The sequence below is a fragment of the Arachis ipaensis genome, chromosome B1 (genome assembly GCF_059453495.1).
Source record: "Arachis ipaensis isolate K30076 ecotype BB chromosome B1, ASM5945349v1, whole genome shotgun sequence".
NCBI lineage: Eukaryota > Viridiplantae > Streptophyta > Magnoliopsida > Fabales > Fabaceae > Arachis > Arachis ipaensis.
Genome location: NC_142436.1, coordinates 17,262,169 through 17,274,614, shown reverse-complemented (window position 1 = coordinate 17,274,614; position 12,446 = coordinate 17,262,169). Strand labels below are relative to the sequence as shown.

The following is a 12,446-nucleotide window of genomic DNA, read 5'->3' as shown; positions in this document are numbered from 1 at the left end:
AATGTATCTTTGATGCTAGCAACAGATATAAACTAGCTAGGAGTAAGTTTTTTGTTGGAATATTCAGAACTTTGATGCTTGATTTCAAATATATGAAATTATGGTTATTAGACTATTTTGATAATTATGAGTGATGTGATTTGTATTAAATCAGGTTTTTGAAACATTATTTTTGTGAATGCATATGATTCTAATATTGGGCAAAAGAAATTTCATTACACAATTCTGACAGACTATAATATTAGCAATTACATTTTGATCAATTATTCAATTACAATATATCCATACATAATAAGCACTTAATTCCCTTCTTTTCCTACCTAACTATATCTTTCCTAAAAAAATACAAACCAAAAAATCTAGCATGAAAAAGAACACATTTTTCCAATGACTGCTCCACTCCCTCCTTTTACTTATATTCTTAGTCTTTTTCTCTAATTCATCTACCAAATCTTTCAACTTCTTCACCCTCTCTTCCAGTACAACATTATGCTGGCTATCTTGTATTTCATGGGAAAAAAATTTGTCAAACCATATAAAAAATTCACAGTGTGAAAGATTCTCCTACATTGAAGGGGAAAATGCACAAAATCAGAGTTAACCCATGAATTTTATAATGCATAAAGAAGATACCATACCGAATGTTTCTTACCCTATAATAAGGACAACCAAAGAAAGGTCTTCTTGGGTTCTTATCTGTTCCAAATTCCACAACAATGGCATAAGCTCCACAGTGGCATCTTGGATTCTCCCCTCTTGCAATTCCAAATTTGGGGCCACCTGAAGCACTGCTAGCACTACCATCTCCGCTACCTCTAATAACTCGTTGACGATAAGAATTTGCTGAATTCCCTCCACTTGCCATGGTTACACGTTTTCAGAGTAGCACACGAGGATGATTATGACCTTCACACCATTGTTTTAGGATTTAGGGCATCATACAAGAACAAATTTGTAGTTGTATTTCTAGGGACTATTTTGTCTTTCATCCCACGTGGCGTTTAACAGCTGACTCAACACCTTAACATGACACGTTGGACTCCACCGTTAAAATTTCACGGAGGAAACTAACAGAAGGACTAAAATGACGGACGTTTAAAAAAATTGGGGACTAATTACATAATTAAATTTTGTTAGGGACCAAAACATCCACTTCAAAATTTCTTGGGGACCAATTTGGGTAAATACTCTATAATTTATATATAATATAAGGAAGGGTATTAATGTAATTTCATTTAGTTATGATTTTCTCTCTTCTTACTTTTCTTTTCATCCAAACAAAAGAAAAATTTCCTCCTACTTTCTTTCCATCTATTTTCTCTTCATCCAAACAACATAAAAAAAATCAATTTTTTTTTTATTTTCTTTCCTTTCATTTTTTTTTATCTTCCATCCAAACAAAGTGTAAGAGTAATACTTACTACTTAGAATGTATCTATAGTAAAAACTTCGACACTTGGATAATTTATTATCTTAGGATATACTACAAGTCTTTGACTATGTTTAGGCAACAAATTTAAAAAAAAATATATATTTATCATGACTTGATCAACATGTTAAGTTGTTGACACAGCAAATAGTTATAGTGTTAAATCGCATGATAAAAATAACAATGCACTATTATTATGTTGACTATAAATTATATAAAAAATTAAATAATAAATTAATTTTCAAAAAATTATATAATAAATATGTATATTATCGATCATTCCAAATTAAATTAATTTTTAGTATAGAAAATAATATTTATTTATGATTATAATTTAAATTCCTATGAAAAAGCACATAAAATGAAACTAGTTAAGAGAAAATTTAAAAAAGTGAGTTCTTTTCTCTCTCTATTTTTCCTTTATTTTCTCTGCCTTCTTTTAAATTCTCATTTTTTTTAAAAAAAAATTACATATGTGTTAAAAAATAATTATGTTATATACATTAAAATTAATCATCAAATTAAAATTAATATAAAATATATATTAAAAATGAGTTAAATAATATATACATTTCATAATAATTAATTTTAATGTAAAAGTAATATTTAAAAAACACAAAAAATACATTTATTAATCAATATATACATTGAGGTGTAAAACTATCCTTTTAACCTGATGTTGTTCCCAACAAACTCCTGCAGTTATGAGATTTGATCTATAATTTTGTTCATCAATTTTTTTAATTTGCAATGCAAATCATATTTCTTTATTTGAAGAAACAAACGATAATAGTAACACAATCTAAACTCAATTGTATGCAGAAAATAATAAAAAAGGAAGAGTGAAAAAAAAAAAGGAGAATGTCGTCGACGAATTCCCCATGCGCGGCGTGCAAGTTCCTTCGTCGGAAGTGCACACAAGAGTGCATTTTCGCACCATACTTCCCGCCGGACAACCCACAGCGCTTCGCATGCGTCCATCGCGTCTTCGGCGCCAGCAACATCGGCAAGATCCTCAACGATCTTAGCCCCTGCCAGCGGGAAGATGCGGTGACGTCCCTTGCGTTCGAGGCGGAGGCGCGCCTCGACAGCCCAGTGTACGGGTGCGTCAGACACATCGTCATCCTTCAACAGCGCCTGCAACAAATACAAATGGACCTCCTCCACGCCAAGAGCGAACTCAGCGCCTACATCAACCCACAAGGCATTCAGGGTCCGTTCTCCCCTCATGGAATTCGAGGGCTCCCACTTTACCCTCAAGGAAAGCCGCCGTCTTCGTCTGCGGCTCTTTTCGGCCCGCCTTACGGCCCAAATGTTATTCAGTCTTTGATGCCACCATCTTCTGTGCAGCATAATGGAACAATGATTGCTAATGCCGACCTGGATCCAGAGCAGCGCGAGTTGTTGGAGGCCCAACAACTCGCAGCACAGCAACATGACATGATGGTCAGAAACTATGAACATCAGCATCAGCAAGAGTATCTAAGATACAACGGTGCTACTGGGATTATTGAACCTGTGGCAGCTGCAAGTCCGGTTTCAGTTGTCACAGCCGACGGCGATGGCCGTGGAAGTGGAGTTTTTGCCCAGATGGCTGCACATTCAGGCGCTCAAGGAGGTGAACTGGCACCTTCTTTGGGTTTGGGGACATTTGACAGTGGTGGAACTTATCATCATCAGTTGCAACAACAACCACCACAACATGGAGGAGTAGGGGAAAATTATGTTGGTCTTGCAAATCGTCATCACTATCCTGTTGAGGCGCAATTCCTGCTCCCATCACAACAACAACAACCGTTAGAGAGTGAGGACTGTAAGAGTGTCGGCCCTTCTTCATGATTTTTCTGATTTTTTGCAGCTAAATGGTTTTTTTTTTTTTTTTCATTTTGGCCAAAGAAGTTTTAATTCTAAGTATGTTCTTTTTATTATTGTTATGTGTTTTTGGGTTGATTATAGGATAATGATAATGATGGTAGTTAGTTGTGGCTTTTGCTTATAATAATAAACAGGCGAGAGAGCAGGAAGTAGTTGAGGAAGCTGGTGGCTACTGGTCATGGAATCGGAATCTATCAGTAATGATAATATTAATGTATAGATTGCTGGTTTGTAATGAGCACATAAGATGATAGTTTTCTTTTTCTTTTTTCTTTTTAATTTTGGTGATAGACTTAATTGAAGGATTTTACCATTGGCTTGCTCCTCTTGTTTTTGAGCTTGTCAATTTGATGATGTACTTGACATGCATGTGTGCAATGCATGCTACATAAACAAAGATTTTGATTTTTCATTCATGTTAGGTATTCATGTTAATCTATGATACTGCTTTAGGCTCATACATTCTCAGTCATATTAATTAAATGATAGTATGCAAGTGTATCTAATTCCTTGCCAGGTAAGGTTTATTTAGGTTAGTTGATCATGATTACCTTAATATGACTTGGGCAATAGTTGGATAGATATCTGAATTGTTAAGAATTTATTTCTCTGTGCTTAAATTTCTCAGAGTTGTTTGCTTTTTGCACATGCCTTTCACAAAATTATTACATTACAAATATTTTCATAACCACTATCGAATTAAAGACCATCATAAAAGACTGGGTTTTCCAATGAATCAACCTAAGAATAATAGTTAACAATTATATAAGAAAAACCTGCAAGGAACTCAATATTAACCTTCTATATACGTTTATAACCCGGCCAATAAATATCACAAGAAGTTAAAGTTCTAACCAAATTTCAACCAATTTATTTTATTAAATATCGAAAACTTTTTGGCCAACAACTATTATTACTTGCACATGATATAAATATACTGAAATCAATCCTAGCAAAATTAAACATTAATTTCATTAAATTCACAGTATCAATAACAAATTTACACATATTTATCAAACACAGAAAGAAACCATTAATCCAATTTAATTGGGAATACTTCCATCATAACAAGTTATCAACACGAAATGAATCATTAAAAAGTTAAATTATGTTTCATGATGTACTTTATCGGAAAACTGCTTCTGCAACTGATCTGCTGTAGAAAATTCTGGAACTAGTGTATACCCAGTGAAGAATCAAATCAGTGTTAAAGGATATGCATCATAATTAAGAATAATTTCAGTGCAGCATACAAAGACTCAAAGTTCAATGGAAATGATGCGCTCATATCAGTAGAACTATGAGTAGGTATGAACTACATACCATAACTATAAATCTTCTTTATATATAGAATAGTTATAATTCTACTTCGAAAACACAACTAATTAGCCCGTGTTTATTTGAACGTTAATGATTTCATACCATTTGTCTCAAGTGACATCCATTATAAAAGACTAAACACCCTCCAGATCATGAAAAGTTTAAGCACTAAGAGAAAAGATATATGTGGTAAGCAAGGAACAAATAAAATGATGTTCTCTTTTTAATTAATTATGTACATACACTAAAATGATTTTATTATAAATACTCTTAATAATTTGTCATTTAATTAATACATTAGTCTAATAATTGTAATTTGCACTCAAATCACCTAATAAAGTTCACTGAGTTCAATTAGCCAATATCATTAAAAAATTGTGTATCAATCGAGCTCTTTTACATCCAATGAGCTAAGTTCAGATTACTGATTCAATAACACATGCTCTTCCTAACAAGTTTTTATTCTAAATGAAATGAAAGGTAAAAAAGAATCATGCTTAAAACTTAAAATGACTCAATAATATCAACCTCCTGTGTGTGTTGCGGTCATTATATTTTTCACGAGGTTATTTTGCCCCTTATGTAGGCTTTAAGACTTGGATTTTTTTTGTGTACATTTTGTTGTGTTCCATTTATGCTTTTGCCACATTGAATTCTTCCGACAGTGAAGGAGACAGTGAGTAGCTATTGTCTCAGTTTGGAGCAGACAGATGGGACAAGTTTCGGAGACCGCTAAAAATCTAGTATGGATTTTGTGTTTCACTGGCAGTCCTCCATGGATTGTCTTCCAGAGAATTACTCTAACTTTAGTTGGAGATTTCACATCCTAGATTGATTTCCACAGCAGCTTGTTCTGGAAGTATGGTGGCAATGTCTCAATAGGGGGTAGAAGAATTGGAAGCTAATAATATAACCTGATTGAACCGTGTAAGCTCTTCTTTTATCTTTACCCTATGAAATTTTGTCTCCTTCCTGATTGATTGGTGTTTGTAAATCTTGTATGATCTGTTTGTTCCATATTTCATCCTCTGCTATTATGTTCCTATGCCTTGTTTTATGACAGTAGATTAGTAATTACTGTGTTGCTCTCCATCTTTATAATAATAAATAGATAAATAAATAAATAAATAAATATATATATATATATATATATATAAAATAATTAATAATATTATATCATATTTAATTACAAAAAACAAATGTGTGTCTCCAAAATTCTACTATTCAAGAGTTTGGAAACTTTGACGTGTGTTGCAGAAGAGGATTGAATTCTTTGGTTCTTTCAAAAGGGAAAGATGCTTTTATCCACTGGATTATAGGAAGAGAGATGCAGCAATTCCAATGTCCTTTTGTTCACAAAGTAAAATTTTGGTTTTTCTTTTTCGGCGTTGAATTCAAATTTGGAACAAAAAAGGAGAGGATAGCTTTTGTGCCCAGTAGCCTATAATGTGTGTATGTGCATGTGTGTGTCGGTGCAAGCATATTTGCACCAGTTAATAGTCATTAGATCCAAATTAAATTAAAGGATGAAATGTCTAAATAATTATAATTTTTTTTCATAATCGGAATCTTGTTATAATGCGTAAGCACTGACGTAGACTCAAATACGATATGACACAAAACACGCGGATACACGTATTTTGATGAGTGCTAAAAATTTCAGGGATCAATCTAAGTATTACCTCTAATAAAAAGTCATATTGTAAAATATAATTTTGTTATATTCTTTAACCTTTTAATATTTTTTGTCTAAGCATACAATGTGTTACTGGAACATTGTAATCAAGAATTGTTGATTTGTTTCATGCTGCATTGACATATTTACAATTTGGAAAATATTTATTGGCTCTTCTTTGGTTTTCATGAAACACAGATAGTGAGAGGTTGTAATGGTTCACCTCTGGCTCTAAAAGTTATTGGTGGATCCCTGTGTCATCATCCTTATGAGTTCTGGCAAACAATGAAGGAACGGCTTAAATCCAACAAAGACTTGGATTCTCACCTTCAGAATTGTCTAGACATAGTGGAAGACGACAAGGAGAAGGAGTGTTTCATGGACCTAGGTCTGTTCCCTGAAGATCAAAGGATCCGCGTTCCTTTGCTGAATGACATGTGGACAGAACTGCATGAACTTGATGAGGATGGAGTAAAAGCAATGAATATTATACATAGTTTAAACTCCAAGAATTTGGCTAATCTCATTGTTACAAGGTACACAGGATCTTTTATGTTATCTTGGTTGATATTTAGTGCTTTATAAAGGTTACAGACAGCCAAAACATTTTGGTTTTTATGCTTTATAAAGGTTACAGACAGCCAAAATCTATGAAATAATGCTACCGCATTGCATAATTTGTATAAACTTTTTCAGTCAACAACTTTATCCAAAATCAAACATGCATGCTTCAATAGCATAAGTATCTATGAGATTGTGTGTATGTGCAAGCAAGAATAACAATAATATTAATGTTGTCAAATAGACTATTGTCATTGAACTTTTGGAAGATTTTGATTCTATGGATAACTTGTTATTATCTTTGTTGAACAGGAAAGTTGCAACGGACGTGGAAATGTACTACAATAACCACTTCCTTATGCAGCATGATCTCCTTAGAGAGCTAGCAAACCATCAAAGCAACCAAGAACCCATCGAGCCAAGGAAAAGGCTGGCGATCGACTTGACTCAGAATGGGAAAAATTGTCCCAACTGGTTGGTAGGCCAGAATCAGCCGGGTATCATTTCTCGCATGCTGTCATTCTTATCTGTAAGGGGGACACAACAACAACAGAAGCAGGAACAAGACACTGCTCCCATAATGTTTGTTTCAACTGGTATGTTTCTCCCTCTCTGTCCCAATCATGATAAGAATGGTTTTGTCTTGCGTCACATCCATGGTCTTCTGGTATTGATGCTATATATTTTGTTGGCTTCTCTGCAGATGAAACATTCACTCCTGACTGGTACAACATGAACCCTGATGAAACTGAAGTTCTGATTTTAAATATCCATTCAAACAAGTATACATTTCCGGATTTCATTCAGAAAATGAGAAAACTCAAAGTTCTCATAGTCACAAATCAGGGTTTCCATCCTTGTGAATTGAACAACTTTGAGGTACTTGGTTCATTACCATGCTTGAAAAGGATTAGCCTGGAAAAGGTTTCGGTTCCTAGCCTCTGCAAATTGAGGAAGTGCGAAATCTGTCGCATTATATGTGTACTACAAAGCAGGCTTTTGGTAGTGGCATCAAAATTTCAGATGCACTGCCAAATTTAGTGGAGTTGAACATTGACTATTGCATGGATATGGTGGAATTGCCTTCTGATTTCTGTAACATTATGACCATGAAGAAGCTTAGTATCACTAACTGTCATAAGCTTTCTAAACTACCACCAGAAATCGTTATGCTGAAGAATCTGGAAGTTTTGAGACTTAGTTCCTGCTCTGATTTGAAAGAGATGCCAAAATCTGTTGGAAGGCTTCAACAGATTTGGTGTCTGACATCGGCGAGTTGCATAGTCTACGGTAGGAGTGTCAAGGCCCGGTGACCTGAAGGAATTTGGGGCATATTGGCCTGGACCCGAAGTGGCCCGGGACTGACCCGGGGAAAAAATATGAAGCCAAGGGATGGTATGATACCGGGACCGGACCATAGATCAGGTCACCCGGCCCGGCCGGTGGAAGGATCATTTTCTAATATCCTAAGTAAGGGAAGGGGTCTTGGGCACGCAGTCACGGTCACGCACGGCATTCACTGATTCACGTCTTCACTCTTCACGGCTTCACGCAAGCTTCACTGCCTCCATGCCTCACTCCCCCTCTTCCACGCACCCTGACCCTGCCACAGTACCACTCTCAGAGCTCAGTCCCCTCAGCCCTTCACCTCAGGCCTTTCCCCTCCGCTGCTAGCCTTTCCGTTGCAGCCCACCGTTACACTCTTTCCCTCTCAGCCCTCTCTCTGTCTCTCAACAGCCACAATCACGGCGCCAGTAATCGATCCCCATCTTCGGCTCCCAGTGACGACGGCGACGGAGCATCTCTGACCCAGTGCACTGCTTCTGCGGCTGGTCGTCTTCTCTTCTCTAGCCCCTGCTCAAGTTCAGTTCAGGTAAATAATTTTCGTTTTAAATTTTTTATTAGGAAATTGGTTAATATAATTTTTTATTAGGGATTTGACTATTTTTTTTTTTTTTGGTGACATTAGGGATTTGACTATTAGAAGTTATGATTAGGGATTTAGGATATTAATTATTGGAATTTCTGATTAGTGTTTTGGTTAATATAATTTCCGTTAGTGTTTTGTTCTGATTTAGGGTATTGATTTGGATTAGGAATTTAGTTAATATAATTTCTGTTTAGTGTTTTGTTCTTCCTATGTGATTTGTTCTGATTTAGCCATTTAGGGGTATGGTTAATATAATTTCTGTTACTGTTTTGTTAGAATCTTAGAAAAGAAATAATAAAATTTATATTAATAATAATAATAATGTTGAAGAATGACTTTTAGCTTTCTAACCTTTATCTTTGGTTTTCGTTTTTTTTTTTTAATTATTAAATCAAATTATTAAATCATAAAAAAATAAAAAATAATTAAAAAAATAAAAACAGTAAAATCAATAATAATTAACTAATTATACAAATTAAAATACATAAAAAAAATAAACAATTATATAATAGAAATAACGTCAATATATTTTATTATTAAAAAAATAAAGTTAATACAAAATAAAATTATACGTAAAAAAAAAACAAAAAAAAAGTTAAAATATTTAAAGTAATAAAAAATTATTTTTATAATTTTAAAGTAATAAAAAATTATTTTTATATATATATATATATAAAAGATTATAAAATAATGAATCTTTAACTAAATTAATTTATATTTATTATATTTAATTAATTGATATACAATTATACATAATATTAAATTTTGTGATTTAAATATTTAATTAAATTAATTAATTGACATAATTAATCTATCATAATAAATTATATTTAATAAGTTAAAAGAAATAAATAAAAAATATTGTTAAAAATATGTCACGTTAGTTTTATAATTAAATAAAAAAATTTAATTTTTATATAATAGAATAAATTTAGTATGAAGCAAATTTTTTATTTTTTCTATTTCGAATGTCACTTCGAAGAAAATATATATAGTTTTAGCATGTTTAAAAAGTTTTTTAGAATAAAAAAAAGAATTTTATTTCGTTAAAAATTTTATTTTTATTTAAAACTCAATCCTATAATATAAAATAATTATAATATATTAATAGATGTGAATTTAATTTTTGATTTGAAATTACTTTTAAATCAGTGAATTTTTTTACAAATCTATTACTCTAAAAAACAATTTTTATTGAATATTTATTTATAAATAAAAATATTTTAATATTTCAAATATTAAATATAATTATTGTAAAAATTATTTAAAAATCAAATTACTTCTGATCTGATTTATTTACAAGAAAACAAATATAAAATTTAAAATTCTGAAATGAATATTTATTTTTATTTATTTCAAACCTTTAAAAGAGAAGATCATTCTTGAATCTTGAGTGAATTCTTATGAAAAAGACTAGGGTGTGCACTGTGCAGGGGGAATTGAATTCTTATTGTTGCAATTCCAACCACCCTCTCCCGGTAACGCTTTCAGTCTCAGAGTCTCCGTATTCGCTGCCGCACCCGCCAACCTTCCCACGGCCTTGTCTGCACCTTGCCGCTGCACCCGCCAACCTTCCCACGTCCTTGTCTGCACCTTGCCGTCGGGCGCCTCCTCCGACCACCTCGAGGTGCTAAGCTTTTAATGGTAAAAAACTATCATTTTTAAGTTTTAACCTGACGATGTTTTCAACAAACTCGTGCAGTTATGAGATTTGATCGATAACTTTCTTCATCAATTTAAGTCATTTGAATTTCAAATCATATTCTTTATTTCAAGAAACAAAATAATCATAGTAACAGAATCGAATTGAATAGTACGCAGAAAAGGATAAAAAAGAAAGAAGAATGTCATCGACGCCTACACCATGCGCGGCATGCAAGTTTCTTCGTCGGAAGTGCACACCGGAGTGCATTTTCGCACCGTACTTCCCAGCGAACAACCCAGAGCGCTTCGAATGCGTCCACCGCGTCTTCGGCGCCAGCAACGTCGGCAAGATCCTCAACGAGCTACCTCCATCCCAGCGCGAGGATGCGGTGAAGTCCCTTGCGTTCCAGGCGAAGGCACGCCTTCGCAACCCGGTCTATGGCTGCACCTTCCAAGTCTCCATCCTCCAGCAGCTCCTCCGCCAGAGACGTGCCGTCCTCGAAAACGCCAAGAGAGAACTTAGCGCCTACATCAACCCGCAAGCCATTCAAGGTCCATTCAACCCTCAGGAAAAGCCTCTATCTTCATCTCCCGCCCATTTAGGCCCTTCCTGCTGCTCCAATATTGTACAGTATTCAGCCCATTTAAACCCATTCTACGATCCAAATGTTGTACACTCTTCAGTCCATTTGGGCCTATCGGACGGCCCAGATGATGAACCTTTTTTTAAGCCAGCTATCCAGTATAATGGGTCATTGGGTGGTGGTGGTGCTGTCCCGCAAGCGGACCCAGGGCAACAAGAGTTGTTGGAGGCCCAACAACTTGCTGCTGCTGTGGCATTCCGAGAACAGCAACTAAGATACAATGCTGCTGCTGGGATTGAACCTGTTGCGGCTGCAGCACCCTACGGCGGTAACGTCAGTGGAAGTGGAGTGTTTGGCCACATGGGTGCACCTTCAGGCGGTCAAGGAGGTGAGATGGCACCTTGTATGGGTTTGGGGACATTTGATAGTGGTGAAAGTTATCATTCACAATTGCAACAACCACCACAGCATGGAGTAGGGGGAAATTACGTCCTTGCAACTCAACATCACTACCCTCTTGAGGGCCAGTTGCTGCTCCCATCAGAGCACCAAGCACTACCTTTAACCCTACAACAACAACAGCAACTAGAACTACAAGTATTGCAACAACAACTAGAACTACAACTATTACAACAACAACAACAACTAGAACTACAACTATTACAACAACAACAGGAGCAGCAGCAACTACAACAACTGTCAGAGAGTGAAGACAGTAAGAGTGTCGGCCCTTCTTGATGATCTTGTCTCATTTTTGCAACTATATATATGGTTTTTTCTTCGCTTTTTTATCCGGTGATCAAAGAATATTTCGTTCTAAGTATGTTTTTTTTTTGTTATTGTTAGTATGTATTTTTGGGTTGATTATAGGATTATTATATTGATAATCATAATGATGGTAGTTCTGGGTTTAGATTATTATAAACAGCGAAAAGAGCGTGAAGTTGAGGGAAGCTGCCTACTGGTCATGGATTCTGAATAATCAGTAATAATGCTCTGACAGATTACTTTCTTGGTTGATGGCATATGGGTTTGTAAATAGCAGGGTGGAAATGATAAGATGATAGTTTTCTTTTCTTTTTCCTTTTGGTGATAGACTTAAATTGAAGGATTTTGCCATTGACTTGCTCCTCTGTTTTTGAGCTTGTCCATCTAATGATGTACTTGACATGCATGTGTGCCATGCATGCTACATAAACAAAGATTTTATTTTTTTCATTCATGTTAGGTATGGTATTAATTTTTTGTGAGTGCTAGGTAAACAATGACCATCTTAAATAACATGAACAACCACTAATCAAATAAAAATACACTACATCCTAATTTAATACTACTAATTAAATTTAAGATTAATTTACTTCTTTAATCCTATTAATTCATATTGTTCACACATTGTTTAAAAATATTGTTGGTTACCTATACTTTTCT

The 12,446-nt window shown here is 34.5% G+C and overlaps 1 protein-coding gene and 2 pseudogenes across 2 annotated transcripts; all 3 read left to right on the top strand.

Annotated features, from left to right (window-relative positions):
- Nucleotides 1-2,290: 2,290 nt before the first annotated feature.
- LOC110262357 (protein LATERAL ORGAN BOUNDARIES pseudogene) lies at nucleotides 2,291-3,268 on the top strand (annotated as a pseudogene).
- A 3,116-nt stretch (nucleotides 3,269-6,384) lies between these two features.
- LOC107647315 (putative disease resistance protein At4g33300) lies at nucleotides 6,385-8,173 on the top strand (annotated as a pseudogene). Its single transcript, XR_015902677.1, has 4 exons — nucleotides 6,385-6,402; nucleotides 6,498-6,835; nucleotides 7,173-7,456; nucleotides 7,564-8,173. The product of XR_015902677.1 is annotated as a putative disease resistance protein At4g33300 (transcript).
- Nucleotides 8,081-12,232, top strand: LOC107647307 (uncharacterized). Its single transcript, XM_021118188.2, has 3 exons — nucleotides 8,081-8,733; nucleotides 10,224-10,434; nucleotides 10,605-12,232. The coding sequence occupies exons 2-3, from the start codon at nucleotides 10,432-10,434 to the stop codon at nucleotides 11,754-11,756; spliced, it is 1,155 nt and encodes a 384-aa protein (XP_020973847.1). The 5' UTR covers nucleotides 8,081-8,733; nucleotides 10,224-10,431; the 3' UTR covers nucleotides 11,757-12,232.
- The last annotated feature ends 214 nt before the right edge of the window (nucleotides 12,233-12,446 follow it).